At 38.1% G+C, this 20,311-nt stretch overlaps 1 protein-coding gene across 1 annotated transcript in view; it reads left to right on the top strand.

Annotated features, from left to right (window-relative positions):
* Positions 1 to 2,934: 2,934 nt before the first annotated feature.
* The window catches only part of LOC120861304 (uncharacterized protein C12orf54 homolog), a 37,950-nt gene continuing 20,573 nt past the window's right edge, over positions 2,935 to 20,311 (top strand). Inside the window, exons 1-3 of the mRNA XM_040236937.1 lie at positions 2,935 to 2,999; positions 7,866 to 7,896; positions 8,608 to 8,646. Of these exons, the coding sequence (XP_040092871.1) occupies positions 2,935 to 2,999; positions 7,866 to 7,896; positions 8,608 to 8,646 (135 nt within the window). The remainder of the gene's footprint in view (positions 3,000 to 7,865; positions 7,897 to 8,607; positions 8,647 to 20,311) is intronic.

The raw sequence follows: 20,311 nt of genomic DNA, 5'->3' as shown, positions 1-20,311 counted from the left end.
ACTGGAGCAGAATGAGCAAGACAGCAGTGTGCAGAAAATGATGTCTAATGGGTAGGCCTGACTTGGAAACTCTGTGTATTTTGTTCAAAGTGTGATGCAAAGGGAATACGGGGTTTTGAGAAGAAAGTTATGTGATCTGTATGCCTTTAAAGATGATCATTTGGGCTGCTTCAGGAAAATAATGGACAAATTAAAAGGTTTCAGCAATAGTCTGAAAGAGAAATGATATGGCTTGACCTGGATGAGAAATGACCAGATTCAAGATACAGCCAATGGGATTTTCTGAAGTGAGACAGAAAAAGAGGTGACTTGATGATTCCAGGGTTTTTAATTAAGCAACTGTATAAATGGTGGCACCATAGAATCTGGTGCAGAGGAACAGGTTTTCAAGGTGGGCAGAATCAAGAATTCAGTTTTAGGTGGTAAAAGATTTGGAGTGGTTAGAGAGAACTAGGAACTTGAGTTAGGCTGTGGCATGTGTCTGGCCATGAAAGACTAAAAGTTCCTGTGTGTGGAGTCATGGAGGGAGGAGCTCAGACTTCTTGTGAAAACTGATGCAAACAGGGAGGCAGGTCATGATGGGAATGGCCCCAGTGGCCTCTGGGAGGGAGGGAGAGAGTAATCTCTAATCAGAGCTTCTGGTGACCAATCTTTTAAGAGTTCATAATAGTAAGAAGGTGGTATTCAGGGAGAGCCTATGGTGGTCTTGGTGCGTCTCATTAGTAGCACTTAAAGCTCTAAAATCTCTTCAAAGCTAGGGGTGGGTAGTATAATAGACCTTCCCTAAATACTGCTGAAGACAGGTAGGGGCAAGCAATGTCCATGCCTTTATCCATGAATCTACAATGATCTTTTGCTACAGGGCTCATACACTGTGAGTCCTCTTCATATGTCAGACCTCTCCTCCTCCACTCTGTAATTTCTGCCTGAGGGATAGTCTGGATCTTTTCTGCCTGATGGATAGCCTGGGAAGGCTGTGGGGAACTGGAAGGTACCATGATAGTCCCTGTCTACCTAAATACACACCACACCACAAGTCCCATTTTATCACAATCTCCTCCTGTTGGTGCAGCACCCTCTCTGAGTCTGTTCTTCCTAGGGTTCCAGTTGCGGGGAAGAAGTAGGTCCTTGGTCCCTTCTGTTCTCAGATTTCTATACATATTGGGAGATTTCACATGTGTGTGTATGCATGTTCACATTGTATCTACCTCTTTGTGACCCCATGGACTGTAACCCACCAGGTTCCTCTGTCCATGGAATCTTTCAGGCAAAAATACTGGAGTGGATTGCCATTTCCTGCTCCAGGGGATCTTCCCAACCCACAGATTGAACCCATGTCTTTTGCATCTCCTGCACTGCCAGGCAGATTCTCTACCACTGTGCCACCTGGGAAGCCCCAATTTACATATACGATCACCAAATAGTAACAGGTTCCTCTCAGAGCTGCACATCTACATCTAACTTTTCTCTAATACTCATTTCCTGCCTTCTTTTTAGCACTATTACACCTATTTTTAATATCTATAGATTAAAACCTTTTTCTGCAGAGAATTGTTTTCATCCCTTCTAAAACTTTACAGCCACAACAATTCACCAATCTTTGCTGCTCTTTCAAGTCAAAGACTTTTGGAATTCAAAACAAAACCATTTCTCTCAAGGTGTTGTGCTCAGTTGTGTCCAACTCTTTGTGACCCTATGGACTGAAGCCCACCAAGTTTCTCTGTCCATGGGATTCTCCAGGAAAGAATACTGGAATAGGTTGCCTTGTCCTACTTCACGGGATCTCTTTGACCCAGGGATCAAAGCCAGGTCTCCTGCATTGCAGGCTATTTCTTTACATGTGAGTCACCAGGACCTACTTCCGAAATCAAAAGACCTAACTCTTTAGACCCTATTTTGAAATTCAAAATAAAACATGGATTCTTCTGGGCTCATTCCTATCATCTCTCAGGAATACAGAATATCTAAGGCAATGGGTGGAGGTCAATGATGTAACAAAAATTCCCAGAAATTAAAATTTCACAGTATTATCTCACTATTGTATCATTTGTATGAAATGAAGCCTGGGTTGAGGGTGGGAGGAGAGAGTCAGTTGTCTCAGATCTATGAGGTCACAGCTGAGGTCACAGAAGAGTTGAAAAGGGCTAGGTTGATAGGCGAGATGATAGGAAGCTGTTGTGAGATGCGGCTCAAGGAGGAGAAACTCTAGGAGGTTAGGGGTGGGGAGAAGAGCTATTTGGGGTGCCCAGTTGGGTAAGTTTCTGGACATAATTTTCTTATTAGTTCCTGACTCAGGTTTGGAGATAGGAAGGATGGGAGGAGGGGTTCTGGGAAGCAACTTCTCAAAGAAGATTTAAGTCTGAGTCACTGATTTGATCTCTCAGCCCCATGAGTTTTTGACAGTATCAGCTGCGGGGTTTCCCTCTTGCCTACAAAACACTTGAAGCCTAGAGCTCACAGACCTCCAGCCTGTGGTGCTACTCTTAGCTGTCTGACCAGGATGGAGGATGGGATGGGAAATTGTCCCTTCTTGAATTTATTATATTACTACTTCCTAACCTTGTCTTAGAGCCACTGTTACCTCAAGCAGCCACTGGCCCACTCCCTACCCCAATCCCAGCCAGCTATTATTTTTTCACTGAGTTTCTCTTTTCTCACTGGAATTTCTTTACCTGGGGCAAACACTTCTTCCCTCACACCCTTATCTTTACACATATGTGTACATACACATACACACACATTCACACAAACACACTGACCCATTCAAAATACAGGTGCTTCCTGAACTACTGAGACATCTGTCCTGGCAGTTCTCCAACAGGGCAGTCTCCTCTCATCATTTACCTGCCCTCTTCCCCTATTCATTTACTCTTCTTCAGGACGTGGAGCTCTCTCCATCTTCAGCTCCAGAGCATTTGGTTTCCGTTTGGACTAATGGCACAGCATGCCTTCCAAGATCAAGAACAAGAGGGAGGAAGGAACTCCAGGCAGCAGAAAAGGTAAATGGGGCTAATGATGACCTTCAAAGGTCCTTAGATTGGATATTCTCTATAAGAGAAGAATCAAGGTCCTCTGTCTCCCATCCCTGCCACGGCTGCACCTATTTCCTGGTTGGGGAACGTTGGGACTTTCACGTGTCCTTTCTCCTCTCCTTAATGGAAGGAACAAAGCAAGTCATTCTCATTCTAATTAGAAGGTGGGCATCAGTCTGAAATTCCTGTAGGAGGAGCTAGTTGTGTATACCACCAAGGGGCATTTATTTATCCCAAGACCAACTTTCTCTAAGACGCTCTTATGTCCTCTACAATGTAAATCAAGGCCAGATGTCCAAAACTTTGCTTTCCTTGTCCTAGGGTACAGAGAAGGGCCAGAATCTGCAAGCAAAAACTGACACAATATTGTAAAGAAGTTATACTCCAATTTAAAAAAAAATCTACCTAACATATGATTATATTTATAGGACATTCTGAAAATGGTACAACTACCCTGAGAAGAAATAGATCAGTGCTTAGTTACCAAGGTCTGGGAGTAATGAAATGCATAGTGCCACTATTTCCAAATGTATTGGGATGTTTCTCATCATTAAAACTAACAATGCAGGAATCAAAAAATCACAGGATTTTGTGTAATAAAGACATTAAAGACCAAAAAAAGAAAAAGAAATGAGTTTAAAGGAATTCAGGAAGAAAAAGTTAAAAGTATCTTCTAAGGTTTCTAGGTGGCATATCTTATTAAGGTGCTCATAACGAATATGAGGAATGGTTATGTAGTTCCACTACAGAACTATGAGGAGAAAATAGTCGGTAGGTATGGAGTCACTGAGAGTTCTGTTTGGGAAGGTGCATTGTTGTTGTCCCTGTTCAGTTGCTAAGTCGTATCCCACCCTTTGCCACCCCGCGAACTGCGGCACGCCAGGCTTCTCTGTCCCTGACTATCTCCCTGAGTTTCCTCAAACTCATGGATGCCTTTTAATCCTTTTTGTTGCCTAATTGCTCTGGTTAGGATTCCCAATATCCTGTTGAATAGGAAGGTGAGAGTGAGATTCCCTGTCTTTCCCCAACCTTGTAGGAAAAGCTTTTAGCTTTTTACCATTAAGTATGATGTTGGTTATAGGTTTGTCATATACAGCCTTTATAATAGTGAGGTGAATTTCTTCTATAACTAATCGTTGAGAGTTTTACCTTGAATGGATATTGAATTTTATAAAATTATTTTTCTGCATCTATTTAGAACATTATATGATTTTTATCCTTCATGCTGTTGATTTTGGGGTTCCCTGGTGGCTCAGCTGGTAAAGAATCTGCCTGCAATGTGGGAGACCTGGGTTAGATCCCTGGGTTGGGGAGATCCCCTGGAGAAGGGCAGGGCTACCCACTCCAGTATTCTGGTCTGGAGAATGTCATGGACTGTAGCTTCTGCACTGCAGACAGATTCTTTACTGCTGAGCCACCAGAGAAGCCCAAGTAGGTTGTATATTTCTAGGAATTTATCCATTCCTTCTAAGATATCTAATTTTTTGGTGTATAGTTTTTCATAGTAGTCTCTTTGGTATTAGCTGTGATATCTTTTTATATTTTTATTTAAGTCTTTCTTTTTATTCGACATATTTGTTGTTTGAGTGCTGTTTAATTTCCACATGTTGTTGAATTTTAAGAATTTCCTCAAGAGTGAGATTGCTGGATCATATGCAGCAATATTTACAATGGCCAGGATATAGAAGTAACCTAAAAAAAGAGAGAGAGAGAATTTCCTCTTGATTTCCAATTTAATATCATTGTGGTAGGAAAAAATATATGATATCTTATCAACATTAAGTTCGTTAAGCTTGATTTGTGGCCCAGCATATGACCTTGCCTGGAGAATGTTCTGTGTGTGCTTGAGAAGAATGTGTGTTTTGTCATTATTGGATGCAGTGTTTTGTATAGATCTATTTTGTCTATAATGCCATATGTTTGTCATTCCCTTCATAACTCTGCCTGTATGATCTATTCATTATTGAAAATGGGGTATTGAGGTCTGCTCTTAATATTTTTGTCAGTTTTTCCCTTCGGTTCTGCTTATATTTGCTATATATATATTTAGGTGCTTCAAAATTGAATGTATATATTTACAACTGTAATATCATCTTGATGAACTATTAAATAATGACCTTCTTTGTCTCCTATAACAAAGTGTACAGTTTTTGACTAAAAATCTGTTTTGTCTGATATAAATATAGCTATCATTTGTGTACCATTTGCCTGAAATATCTTTTCTCATCCCTTTACTTTCAGCCTATGTGCGTGCGTGATAGCATATAGCTGGATTGTTTTAATCCATTTAACTCATCTGTTTGACTGGAGAATTTAATCCATTTATGTTTAAATAATTATTAATATGTAACTATCAGTAATTACCATTATTACCATGTTGTTGTATTCTATTCTGTAGTTGTTTCTTCCTTCCCTTCTTGCTATCTTGTTTTGTGATTTATTGAAATTGTGCAACAGTTTGCTCTGATTCCTTTTTTAAAAAATATAAATTTACTTATTTTAATTGGAGGCTAATTACTTTACAATATTGTATTGGTTTTGCCATACACCAACATGAATCCGCCACGGGTGTACACGTGTTCCCCATCTTTTGTGTATCTTCTAGAGGTTTACATTACCATGAGACAAATCCTACAGTATGTCTTTTTAGGCTGGTAACAGCAACTGCATACAAAAACTCTACATTTTTTCATTTCCCTTCACATTTTATGTTATTGATATCACTATTTAGACCTTTTTATAATAAGTATGCATTAAAAAATTATTGTATGGATAGCTATAGCTACTTTTAATACTTATAACTTTCACACTAGCATTACAAGTGATTTAAGCACCACCCTTACAGTATTTAAGTCTTCAAATTTGACTATATATATTCCACTTCCAGTGAGATTTATACTTATGTTTTCCTCCTTCTGTTTAATATCCTTTCAACTTGAAGAACTCCCTTTAGGGTTTGTTGTATGCCAAGTCTAGTCATGATCAAGCTTTTGTTTGTCTGGGAAAGTCTTTATCTCCACTTCACTTCTGAAGAGCAGCTTTGCCAGGTAAAGTATTCTTGGTTAGCAAGTTTGTTTGTTTTCGATACTTAGCTTGTATCATCTTACTCCCTCCTGGCATACAAGGTGTCTGCGGAGAAGTACTCTTTTGGGACTTCCCTTGTATGTGGTAATTCACTTTTCCTTGCTGCTTTCCAAATTCTATTTGTCTTTGACCTTAGACAATTTGATTATAATGTCTCAATGAAGATTTCTTGATGTTCAGCCTCCTTGGAATTTTTGAGCATCATGGATCTAGATGTTAACTTCCCTGCCAGGTTTGGGAATTTTTCTGTCATTATTTCATTAAATAAGCTTTCTACCATTTTCACTTGCCCTGTTCCTTCTGTGGCTTTCAAAATGCCCATATTATGTCATTTGATGGTGTCCCATAGTCATATAGGCATTCTTTACTCTTCTCAGTTCTTTTCTTTTTATTTTTCTGAATTTCAAATTATTTGTCTTCAAATTCAATCATTCTCTTTTCTTCTTGATCAAGTCTGCTGTTGAAGCCCTCTATTGAATTTTTCATCACAGCCATTGTATTCTTCAGTCCCAAGAGTTTCTGTCTTGTTCTTTTTTTATAGTTTTCATTTCTTTGTCGAACTTCTCATTTTGCTGTTTTCTTGATTTCCATTCACTGGTCATCCTCTCTTGTGGCGTAAAGATGCTTTAATATAACTGTTTAGAATTGCAATTGATCTCCATTCCTTTGAGGTCCATCACTGAATCTTTTTGTTCTTTTGGTGGGTGGTGTTATGTTTCATTAATTCTTCATGTTCCTTGAATTCTTGCACTGCTGTCTCTTTATCTGAAGAAGCAGTCCTCTTCCAGTCTTTACTGACTGGCTTCAAAAGTGAAACATCTTCACCAGTCAGCCCAGCTAAAGATTTTGAGAGTCTTTCAGGTCTTGCCTATGGGTGCACTCACCTCTGTTTTCTTGTTACCTCTTGAGGAGAGGCTTTCTCTTAATCCCAAAAAGTCAGTCTGGGTACTGAGAGCCTCCTGTTTACTTTCCCCAGAGTATTCAAGATTCTTTCAAATGTTCCTTCTCTCATTCTCACATAGTTGTGCCAGCTGCTGATATCTACATACTGTCTGAAGAGGCTTTCACTTGCTATCTGCAGAGGCTAACATGTTACCATCTCAAGGTTATGTGAAATACTAGGAGCATTTGTCAGTCAGTTGAGGGAAGTCACCGACAGGTGAGAAGTCCCACAGTGTTCTGGATAACCCTCTTGGTGGAGTTCACCTAGATCTAATAGGTGAGCTGCAGCTGGTTCTAGAGATCCATGCAGTGAATGCCATGAGTGCCCACCCCTTTCTTCTGTTCCCAACTCCCCCAACACTATTCAGCTGTGCCAATCACCTTAGCCATCTGAGTGGGATGAGACAGAAGTGGGCCTCCCAGTCAATGTCTTATAAGCCTGGGAAATCAGAGAACTAATTCCATTCTCACTTCCCTCATTGGAGAAATCACAGGTTGAGAGGGTCCCTACTGGTACTAAGCTATGCTGCCCTTGGGGAGGAGTGTCTTGGTTGGTGGGGGAGGAGAGAGTGAAACTGTCTTTCTTACCTTCTGCAATGCATCTATTCATGGATTTCTTTTTCTTGAAAGAAGTTTTGGAAGCGCTCCCCTGGACTCCTGATTTCCCAAAATGTATTTCCATCCATGGATGGTTGTCAAAATTGATGTTTATGCTGTAGATATGAGAGCTGTAACCTCCTATTCTGACACTTTTTTTATGTCACCTATCTAGTGACTCATCAGATTTTTATCACCCTTTCTTTCCAGAAAGTCCTTTGAAGACACAATGAGACCAAAGGTGGGTGAGACTTCCAAATATACTGGTTCCTTTGGGCTTGCCTGGTAGCTCAGATGGTAAAGCGTCTGCCTGCAGTGAGGGAGACCTGGGTTCTATCCCCAGGTCGGGAAGATCCTCTGCAGAAGGAAATGGCAACCCACTCCAGTACTCTTGCCTGGAAAATTCCATGGATGGAGGAGCCTGGTAGGCTACAGTCCATGGGATCGCAAAGAGTCAGATATGACTAAGCAGCTTCACTGGTTGGGAATCAAGGTTCCTAGGGAAAGCAGAGGTGAAAAGGATGTGGCCAGGGGACAGGAAAACTGTCTAACAAGAACCATATCTTGGAAGACTTGGGCGCTGTAGCTCAGAATGCTCTTGACCAAGTGGTGGGTCATTGTGCACCAAGACTAAGTAACATCTTCAATGCCACAGCTACACTAGATGACTTCAAAAGCAGGCAGGCTATATATGTGGGTGTTAATAAGGTGAGTCAGCATAGGAGTCTGCTTATATCTGTTACCCACTGGCTAGATTAAGAGACGACAAGGGATATGGGCTGAAAAATGACTCAGTGGGGCTGAAGGAGACTTAGGGCTGCCTGACAAATGGCATGCCTTCGAGTGTCCATCTCAACTCCAAAAATGCCTCATATTCTGTTTCATGATGTGTCAGTTCAGATTCTGGGAGAGTTAAGGTAATGTTCCCAATATGTGTATCTTATTTCAACAGGCGGTAGAATTAACGATCACTGAAACCCTGTGGGATCAGGTGAGTACAGAGGGGTCCTCTTTGACAACATAGTAAGAGATGAGAGAAGGGAGGGAAGCTTAAGAAAGAAGCACATTTCCTTCTTTCTCCATGAGTAATTTGCTGATTGATGGTAAGGAATTCCTATGCACCCTCCCATCTTGTTTTACTATTCATCTGGTCCCAAATCCTCAGACACTCCTTGTGTCTGTGCATCTCAGTGCCCATTCTCAACATCCACTTCTCCATTAGATAAGCCCTTTCAAATATGTTTTCTCTACCAGCATTGTATAAGCACTGTACAATTAATAATTTAAATCTCATCCATTAGCAAGTACCTTAGGGCAAATACTGAAAAACCCATATATTTTAACTCTCAGATGAGAGGAAGACAATTTACCATTTTGATATGAAAATTAAAGATCCTAACTCCGTTTCTTATTAGAAAGAAATATTTTACCTCCAGAGCCACTCAAATGATATGACAAATTGTCTACCGATAGTCCTTGATTCCTATGTCATAAAAAATAAAGATTTGGCCCTTCCAGAATGAGGTACCTTCAAAATTAACCTCTCAGAAATAAATACGTCAACCTAAAGAGTTCAGTTCAGTTCAGTTCAGTTGCTCAGTTGTGTCCAACTCTTTGCGACCCCATGAATCGCAGCACTCCAGGCCTCCCTGTCCATCATCATCTCCTGGAGTTCACTCAGACTCAACGTCCATCGAGTCTGTGATGCCATCCAGCCATCTCATCCTCTGTTGTCCCCTTCTCCTCCTGCCCCCAATCCCTCCTAGCATCAGAGTCTTTGCCAATGAGTCAACTCTTCGCATGAGGTGGCCAAAGTACTGGAGTTTCAGCCTTAGCATCATTCCTTCCAAAGAAATCCCAGGGCTGGTCTCCTTCAGAATGGACTGGTTGGATCTCCTTGCAGTCCAAGAGACTCTCAAGAGTCTTCTCCAACACCACAGCTCAAAAGCATCAATTCTTCGGTGCTCAGCCTTCTTCACAGTCCAACTCTCACATCCACACATGACCACAGGAAAAACCATAGCCTTGACTAGACGGACCTTAGTCGGCAAAGTAATGTCTCTGCTTTTGAACATACTATCTAGATTGGTCATAACTTTTCTTCCAAGGAGTAAGCGTCCTTTAATTTCATGGCTGCAGTCACCATCTACAGTGATTTTGGAGCCCCCAAAAATAAAGTCTGACACTGTTTCCACTGTTTCCCTATCTATTTCCCATGAAGTGATGGGACCAGATGCCATGATCTTCGTTTTCTGAATGTTGAGCTTTAAGCCAACTTTTTCACTCTCCTCTTTCACTTTCATCAAGAGGCTTTTTAGCTCCTCTTCACTTTCTGCCAAAGGGTGGTGTCATCTGCATATCTGAGTAGACACATTTAATTTCATTCATTTGAATGAAAAGTTAACTCCATAAAATGACCAATTTCTGCATAATTACTAGTGAGCTGTTGTTTCTGAGGGAAACATGCCAATTGTTTCTGGAGTTCCTGTTTGTAACATGATTATGATCGTGTCATTAGCACAGAAGATGATTCTTTCCTTCCATTGACTATGGCAAAAAGGTCTATAAAGGCATCAAAAGACATAGAATTTGCTTAAGTCACTCATATATAATTTAAACATAATTTCAATAGGTGGGACATCATTCTGTTTTGATTATTTATATCAATAACCTCAGATATGCAGATGAAACCACCCTATGGCAGAAAGTGAAGAGGAACTAAAAAGTCTCTTGATAAAAGTGAAAGAGGAGAGTGAAAAAGTTGGCTTAAAGCTCAACATTCAGAAAACAAAGATCATGGCATCCGGTCCCATCACTTCATGGGAAATAGATGGGGAAACAGTGGAAACAGTGTCAGACTTTATTTTGGGGGGCTCCAAAATCACTGCAGATGGTGACTGCAGCCATGAAATTAAAAGACGCTTACTACTTGGAAGGAAAGTTATGACCAACCTAGACAGTATGTTCAAAAGCAGAGACATTACTTTGCCGACTAAGGTCCGTCTAGTCAAGGCTATGGTTTTTCCTGTGGTCATGTGTGGATGTGAGAGTTGGACTGTGAAGAAGGCTGAGCACCGAAGAATTGATGCTTTTGAACTGTGGTGTTGGAGAAGACTCTTGAGAGTCCCTTGGACTGCAAGGAGATCCAACCAGTCCACTCTGAAGGAGATCAGCCCTGGAATTTCTTTGGAAGGAATGATGCTAAGGCTGAAACTCCAGTACTTTGGCCACCTCATGCAAAGAGTTGACTCATTGGAAAAGACTCTGATGCTAGGAGGGATTGGGGGCAGGAGGAAAAGGGGACGACCGAGGATGAGATGGCTGGATGGCATCACGGACTCGATGGACATGAGTCTGAGTGAACTCCGGGAGATGGTGATGGACAGGGAGGCCTGGCGTGCTGCGATTCATGGGGTCGCAAAGAGTCGGACATGACTGAGCGACTGAACTGAATCTGCTTTGTTAGTGAATTTCTTTAGAGTATTTTTTTAAGTGCCTGATTTTTATTTATTTTAAAGCAACATGTGGTTATTTTATTTATTTATTTTTATTTTTTTATTTATTATTTATGTTTTTTTTTTTTTTTTACTTTACAATACTGTATTGCCATACATTGACGTGAATCTGCCACGGGTGTACATGAGTTCCCAATCCTGAACCCCCCTCCCACCCACCCTCCCCATATCATCTCTCTGGGTCATCCCAGTGCACCAGCCCCAAGCATCCTGTATCCTGTATCGAACCTAGACTGGTGATTTGTTTCTTACATGATAGTATACATGTTTCAATGCCATTCTCCCAAATCATCCCACCCTCTCCCTCTCCCACAGAGTTCAAAAGTCTGTTCTATACATCTGTGTCTTCTTTAGAGTATTTTAATAAAGATTCTGAAGAAGAATAAATGCCAGATTCACTCTGCAGCATCAGAGATTACGAACATGATTTTTTAAATGCTTCAAAATGTTCTACAGACCACCAAATTTATTGACAATAATTTAAATCAGAATAATGGCCAGCAGCAGAAACATATTCATGGAGCTTTCCTGTCCTTTAACTTAATTGAGAGATTCAGACCCATTATTGGAGAGGTCTGAGATGTTGAAAAGAAAAGAGAAGAATATGAGTTTGTACTTGGATATGAAGAACTTCCCTTTCTGTGGTTATGAAAAACATAGTGTTTTAACGTCATTTCAAGGAAATCAGATCAAATCATTAGAATTGTTTTAAAGAGAACAAGTTGAAAAAAAATCTTCTTTTATAGAAGACAGATTAATCATATGTTTGGTAATGAATGAAACTGTTGAAGCTATCAAGAGAGTGTTTTGGGTTCTGAAAACTTTTTGAGTTGAAAGAGAAATACATGTTCATAAGTCACCAATGGGAATTTGTTGCCTTCAGTCTTCTAACTGAGGCAACACCATGAGCAGTTACTCTCAGAATCCACAGGATTAAGCCCTGCATTTTGAAATTGCTTTAAAATAGACTTGTATTTAGAGAATGTGAGAGAAAATTATTTTAATTCTATAAAAAGGGATGTCTTTTCACTTTGATGAAATTTCCTTGTTTTCCCAGAAATAGGAAAATGACAACCAAGGTGACAATTCTCAAATATAAAAACACAAGATTTCACTTTATATTTAAATGGTCTATTAGTGCAGAAGCTAACTATGCTCATTAATAGCCAAAGTAAACTGCTATAAACTTTCACAGAACACAGATATTCACTTGGAGTTTCTGAGACCTTTCCAAAATTATCAGCTATTTCAGCTTCCCAATTTTGACATTCTAGTTGCATACACATTTAAACTGTGATATAGAGATGAGAATTAGGGGAAAAGTGATCATTTCTGAACCTATAATAGCAATTATTCACAAGAAGCTAAGCAGAAAAAGACTTTAAATCAAAGACTATGAATTCTTTAAATTAAAAAAAAAAGTAAGTGAAAGTCTCCACAGCCTCTCTCCTGCAAGGCCCCACTGAACAACACTATGTAACATAATCAACATTTTTATTCTCTGTCTTTCAATGACTTTTCTGATAAGTTTTACAGAAAGAAAAAAACAATTAAAATGTTGTACAAGAATAACTAATGTTCTTATAATTACTGTATTACTAAACAGTTGATTATATAATGGTCAGAAAACCATCCTATGGGGAACCAGTACATAATTGGATACTTACAACATAATAAAAGAATATAAAACATATATAAATATATGAGATTTATATAAATATATGAGATGAATATAAAACTGCAGATGGTGACTGCAGACATGAAATTAAAAGACGCTTGCTCCGTGGAAGAAAAGTTATGACCAAACTAGACAGTATATTAAAAAACAGAGACATTATTTTGCCAACAAAGGTCCATCTAGTCAAAGCTATGGTTTTTCCAGTAGTCATGTATGGATGTGAGAGTTGGACTATAAAGAAAGCTGAGTGTCAAAGAATTGATGTTTTTGAACTGTGGTGTTGGAGAAGACTCTTGAGAGTCCCTTGGACTGCAAGGAGACCCAACCAGTCCATTCTAAAAGAAATCAGTCCTGGCCGCGCACGCCGGGAACCCCTCTCCGGGGCTGCTTCGGCTGCGGCGGTCGGTAGTCGCGATGGACTCTCCGTGGAATGAGCTGACCCTTGCCTTTTCTCGCACTTCCATGTTCCCCTTTTTTGATATCGCCCACTACTTGGTGTCGGTGATGGCGCTGAAGCATCAGCCGGGTGCAGGTGGTAGCATTATCACGAATTTTGAGCAGCTGGTAAAAGGATGTTGGAAACCAGAAGCTGAGGAATGGCTGAAGATGTCCTACCCTGCCAAGGTAACCCTGCTGGGATCAGTTATCTTCACATTCCAGCAAACCAAGCATTTGGCAATATCAAAGCATAATCTTATGTTCCTCTTTACTGTGTTTCTTGTGGCCACGAAGATAACCATGATGATTACAGAGACTGCTCTTATGCCTTTTGCTTGTTTTGAAGATACATTGAGTCGGATGCTGTTTGGCTGGCAGCAGCAGTTTTCACCATGTGAAAAGAAAAGTGAAACAAAATCATCTTTCAATGGTACTGGTTCATCTACCTCAAAACCTGTAGCTAATGCTGCAGATAAAGTTAAAAAGAAACATAGTAAGAAGACTGAGTAAATCACTTGATGAGCTTTAGAAAGCAAAAAATTTTCTTTTTCTTATCTACCTGTCAGATTGTGATACATATTTCTTGTAAATGATGTAAATAAAGATTATAAGGATTGGAGGTGACAAAAAGAAAGAACTTTCTGTTTCAGGGAGACTGTCCCTTCCTGGATTGTAATTTCCTGAGTGTTATGAGTATATCATGTGAAATTGTTTTTCTAAGTTATATATAAAAGATTCTATTGTGATTTTTAAAAATTTTATATGGATAAAACAAGGCTGGATTTTTAAAAAATGTTAGAAAAAGTAAACCTATTGTCATTGTAAAATAACAAAAATTAAATTCTTATTGTTTAGATATTTTCATAAATTTTTATTTGAATCTATTTGAGCTTTAGTTCAGCAAAATTAAACTTTCATTTCACATTACCATTATAATTCCTAGATATGAAAAACAGTTCTTGTTTAATTTTGAGTACTGGGAAGAGTAAACTTTACTAAATCACTTTATATTATGAATGAAAATAAATTACTAGTTTATATCTCAGAAATGAACATTGTATTTTTTTCCCACATTAAATGGAAATATCTGAAATTTAATTGTTTTCTCCTAGCATTTTTCAGTGAGAATAGAACATTATTAGTCTTAATATTAAGTGTGTTTCATGCCCTTGTTTGTACTATTTCTTTTTTCTCACAAGAAAATCAGGGGCATAATTTTTAATAAGTTACCAAGCCCATGTTTTGCTTTGTAAGTTTTGAGGAGCTAATTTTTTTCTCTGTCCTTAAAACACATTTGTTTTAACTGTGGGAGAAATTCTTCGGAGCATTTCGTATATTCTTAAGGATTATTTAAATTAAAAAAATTTACCCTAATGTTTCCTTCCTTATGAGTACTTCTCAGTTTTCTAGCTGAATGTCTCTGACTTGTTTTACCTATGTTTGTTATGTTTTAATGTACATGTACATATATTACTAATCTTATTTTACATTAAAACTAGTTACCCTTAACGTGTAAATACTCAGCTCTAATGCGAATTGTCCTGGGGCATTTGACAACAACCAGCTAATTAAGAAGAAACAAACTAAAATCTTGTATGGTAGTAGTCTACTTGAGTAAAGAATGATGACGTTACATTTTGTACCTTATTGGCAAAAATAATTATAATAATATAATAATAAGTATAAAAGTTATTAAATAATGTTAAACTTTCTTTATTTTATAGTTTAAAATTCCAGTTATAATTTTAAAAACTCTGTGACTGACATGATTTCTTCTGCTAAGACCATTAGCCTGCATAGAGTTAGTATGTATCAGGCATTTTTGGATGACATAGAAATATTCAAATCATATTCAATTTGGAAGTCTTGGTTTTTAAAATAAAAAGTAAATACAAACACTAGCAGGTACTATACTTTTACTTGCTAAGAAAGGTTGTTTTTTTGAGGGGTGAGGACCTTTGATAGCTTTGGAATTATCAGAAGTTAATTTTTTAATATTCTGACAAAAGTCATTAAATATTTAAGGGGTTCTATATTATATTTGATACTTTTATAGTTAAAAACTTTTCAGAATTAAAATGTTGCTAATTACTGGCTTAGTTTTGAAGTTTGGGTTTAACTGTAATTGAAATGGCAGGAATTTTATTATACTTGTATTAAAGATAAACTTATTGCAATAAATTATTTAGTACCAATGGAGTATTATATTATTTTTATGTTTTTTTCTATTTTTCTTGATATAGGAGTTTATAGTTCCTGTGGCCTTTTGGTTGATTTGATATATATCCAGATGTTACTGTCTGCATGAGATATACAAACTTTATTAATCTTTGCAAGTATCCATAACCTTTAATTCAAGATTTTTAAGAGCTCTACTGGAGGACATGGCTTAGGCCTGAAACCTCCCTCTTCATGCTGCCTGCAGAGACTTGACTGGATTTGCTAAGCAGATTGTTACATTGCTTACCCAACATATATCATGAATGAAGCCTGTGGACCTGCTTCATACAGGCAGATAGGTAGCACTGAGAAAATTAAGATCTGGTAGGTTTTCTTAAATAAGAGGAGACAAGAAACTGGAAAGAACATGGGCTGGCTTAACTCAGTGATCTCACCCTCTAGTAAAATAAGGCCAAATTAATATCAAACTCTTGATTTATCAGATTAGTCACTCTTCCTTGCTGAGGGTGTAATGGCTGGAGAGGGACTCCACAGATAATGTGGAGTGAATGGATTTCAGGGAAATTCCAGCTTTCCTGTAGGCAGAAAGCAAAATGTGGAGAGAAGAGGAGAGACTTTCCCTCTTTGGTGCATTTTTTTTTTTTTTGTCTATTCCTTTAAGGCATCCATCATTCTGTTAAAATCTACTACAAATCACAAGTTGATCGCAAATGAGTGATACATTAGAAGTGGAATAACATGTTCAAGAATACCATCTCTCCCCACACTGCTTTCTTGTTGTTTACATTTTACTGGTGGTGAGATATAGAATAAGCAAACAGATATGTTCTTGTGGTAATACTAAAGGTTATGAATATATATTCAGCAGGACCCAAGGACAGAAAGTGAGAGAGCTGGGGCTACTTGTTAAGTAGGAGTTAAAATTGTATTTTACTGGAGAGGAAGTGGGGGAATAAGTCAGGCAGACATCTGTGTTAAGTGCAAGCGTCATTCTGTGTCTTCACTTAGTTAACTGAGTTAGATTATGTATTTTTCCCCAAAATTATTGAATTTATTTTTCTTGTTTAGTACAATTGCACACTTGTTTTTAACAGATGTATTTCTTTGATAGGATTTTTCTTGTTTTTACAGTTCCTTTTTAAGTTAAAATTCACATACAATGAAAGCATATATTTAGAGTTGGCAAACGCATGCAACTGGTACAGTCTAAACTCCTATCATTACCAGTGCCTCAGGAAGTTCATTTCTAGTTAAGCCCCCTCCCCACAACTGAATAGAAATAAAATCATGCAGTATATTCTCTTTGGCATAACACATCTTTCAAACAGCATAATGTTTTTGAAATTCATTCATCTTGTTACATTTATCAGTAGTACATTCCTCTTTAATTATTTATAGCATTGTACTATATGACTATGTCACAGTTTGTTTATCCTATTGATGCCCATCAAGGCTGTTTCTAGTTTGGGATGTTCTGAATAAGCTACTGTGAACATTTTTTTTGTACAAATCTTTTGGGGAACATGTGTTTTTATTTTTGTTGAACAAATACCTTGGAGTAGAATTATGTTTTATTAAAAAAAGGCAACTACTAGACGTCTTTTCCAAAGTAGTTGTACCATTTCACACTTCACAACAATGTATGAGAGTTCCAGTTGATCTACAGTCTTACACAGGATTAGTGTTGTCAAGCATTTTAATTTTGTTCATTTCCAATGAGTGGTTTATAGTTTTTATGGGTTTTAATTTTCATTCCCTTAATGATTAATGTGACGTAGAGCTCTTTTGTGTGTGTACTTACTGGCCATTTGTGTATCTTGCTCTGAAAAGCGTTCCTTTGGATGTTTTGCCCATATTTTATTGAATTTACCTTTTTATTATTAAGTTCTTCATGTATCTTGGGTATCCATTCTTTGTTAAGTAGGTGTTTTGTACATATTTTTGTGGGGACTCTGGACTACCTATATAATGATGTCATTTTTATAATGATGTCATTTAATGGGCACACATTTTAAATTTCAAAAAACTACTTTCCCAGAATTCTGTTTTACAGTTATTGTTTTCTATGTCTTAAGAAACTTTTGCTTACCTCTAAGTTACAAATATGGGCTTCCCAGGTGGTGCTAGTGGTAAAGATTCTGCCAGCCAATGCAGGAGATGCAAGAAATTCAGGTTCCATCCTTGGGTTGGGAAGATCCCCCGGAGTAGGAAATAGCACTCCACTCTAGAAAACTCCCTGGCAGAGGAGCCTCATGGGCTACAATCCATGGGACTTCAAAGAGTTGGATGCAACTGAGCACACAAGTCAAATACATTTGCCCATCTGAGGAACCCCAAATAAAGGAGTGCCTCGCTCTTATTCTGAAAAGCACTTAAAAGAGGAACACTTTATGCTATTATGTAATGATTCTATTATTTGGGCCTAATTTTTGGTTCTGCTTCTCAAAAATCACTGTACATGGTATATATGCAGTCACTTTTTCTGTAGGAATTTATAACGTGTAAATTCCTATAATGTATTTAAAGAATACACAAGACTTTTTGTCTTGTGCTTAGTCGCTCAGTCATGTTCGACTCTTTGCGACCCCATGGACTGCAGCCTGTCAGGCTCCTTTGTCCGTGGGGATTCTCCAGGCAAGAATACTGGAGTGGGTTGCCATGTCTTCGTCTAGGATATCTTCCTAGCTCAGGGATCGAACCCAGGTCTCCTGCACTGCAGGCGGATTCTTTGCCGACTGAGTCACCGGGGAAGCCCTAGATATTGGAGTGGGTAGCCTGTCCCTTCTTTTGGGGATCTTCCTGACCCAGAAATCAAACCGAGGTCTCCTGCATTGCAGGTGTATTCTTTACCAGCTGAGCTACCAGGGTATGTCTCTTTAGGGAGTTTGTATGTAGGCTTGTCCTTGGTTTATCACAACTTTGGTATTTACAAGAGATGGTGAATAAGAATCTGACAATAAAAATCCTCTAAGCTCAGTCTAGGTATGGGATTAGTGGGGAAGGTAGTGATCCATATTGAAATACACAATCCAAATGCATCTAGTTTGAAAATCAGTACAGCTTTTTTTACATAGCTGTCTATTAATCCATGACAATACAAAGTTACATGGCACACTGAATTGAAGTTGAAAACTATTGTTTTTTTTTTTATACACTTAGTAAAGAGGATTAAGATTTAATTGGGATAAAAATAAGCAATTCGTATGGTAGGATTGTGGTTTGGTATGGGGGAGAAAAGGGGACTCTCCTCCTGAATAAAGTAACTTTAGATGTATTTTCATCCCTCTAGAATGTATTAGTAAAGAGAATAAAGTTGATAATATTTGTATTTTTAGAAATATTTTGTGTAACCATATGAAGTTTGATGTAAAAATTCAGTCTGTCTCAGTAAAATAGGCTGTAGACTAAAACCTTTCTTGAGGATAATATGAAGTGAAAGGAATAGGCTACAGTGGCTGATAAGCAACATTGTTACATTGACATCTTAATGAGATGTAAGAAGAAGTACATAACATCTTGATTAAATTTGCAGAGGACATTTGGTATTATGAAAACCTGTGTAAGTGACAGGAAAAACTCAAAAGGACTAATAGTATGCTTGGGAAATGATTCAGCTTAAAAATGTTGAAGTATACAGCTGGGAAGATTACATGAGGTCTAAACCTAAGGAAAAATTTTATTTTATAAAAATATGAACAACAAATTAATGAAACATTAGCTTGTTATGGTCTTCATTTTGAGCGGCTGGTATTTTGGGGGTTATATTACTAAGGAAGAGAACAGTTTGTGTTAGAGGATACATAACTGTCTTTGCCATGTCGGCTTACCTTAAAGGACGGTTTTGAAAATAAGGTATATGAAAATGTGTTTAAAACATTATTTCACAGAGAGGCATCTAGTTGATTTATGGATATAACCAGAGTTCTGCCGTTTGGAGTGCAGAATACTGTGCCGCAGTGATGTCCTATGTATAATATTTAAATACCACAGGTCAGTAAGATTTGTTCAGAAGTCTTTTCTCTTACACTGTTACTGTGTTTTATTGTACTGTTATGATGTTATGGTGATATAATGATACTATTATGGCGGAGCTCACTGGGTCTGTATGGCCTTCTGATTCATGCACTTAGGTAATTCTTTCATTGCTATTACTGCACTACCATGCCAATTACTGCATTCACCTTATGTCTGATCTTTCACGTTCTTAGTTGAATACAAGTCCTTAGAAGCTCACATTATTATACTTCTTTCTGATTGCAAGTAGGTATTATGATAAGTTTTATGGAAATTAAATTCAGTTGAATACAGTCTTTTAAAATCCTTCTGTCTCCCTCTAAAGTAGGTATGTGTTCAAGAGGCTTCAGGTTTTGTCCTGACTCCTTATCTTGAGTAGTGTTATTAACGTTGTTCTGTGCAAAAAAGACTTGAAATCAAACTGTCCAGAATCTTTAAGTTGCAGCCCCTGTCTGAACCAAATCTTTGGGGTTCTAGACATTTAGGTTCATAAATGTTCTAGTTTTTTATACCCAAATCAAAACATTTTTTTTTCTTTGATAGTAGCCATCCTTATCAGTGTGAGGTGGTATCTCATTGTAGTTTTGATTTGCATTTCCCAAATGATTAATGACTTTGAGGATCTTTTCCTGAACTTACTGGCCATTTGTAAATCTTTGAAGAAATCTTTATCCAAGCCCTTTGTTCATGCTTTAATTTGGTCGTTTCTTTCTTTTTTTTTCCCCCTGTCCCTGAGTTTTAGTTCTCTATATATTGGTTGTATAAATCCTTTATCAGATATATGCCTCCCTAACCAGGAAACCTTGACAAGCCACTGATACAACCCCACC

The sequence above is a fragment of the Oryx dammah genome, unplaced genomic scaffold (genome assembly GCF_014754425.2).
Source record: "Oryx dammah isolate SB20612 unplaced genomic scaffold, SCBI_Odam_1.1 HiC_scaffold_11232, whole genome shotgun sequence".
Classification (NCBI taxonomy): Eukaryota; Metazoa; Chordata; class Mammalia; order Artiodactyla; family Bovidae; genus Oryx; species Oryx dammah.
The sequence above is the reverse complement of the archived record's forward strand: the minus strand, read 5'-3'. Positions and strand labels throughout refer to the sequence as shown.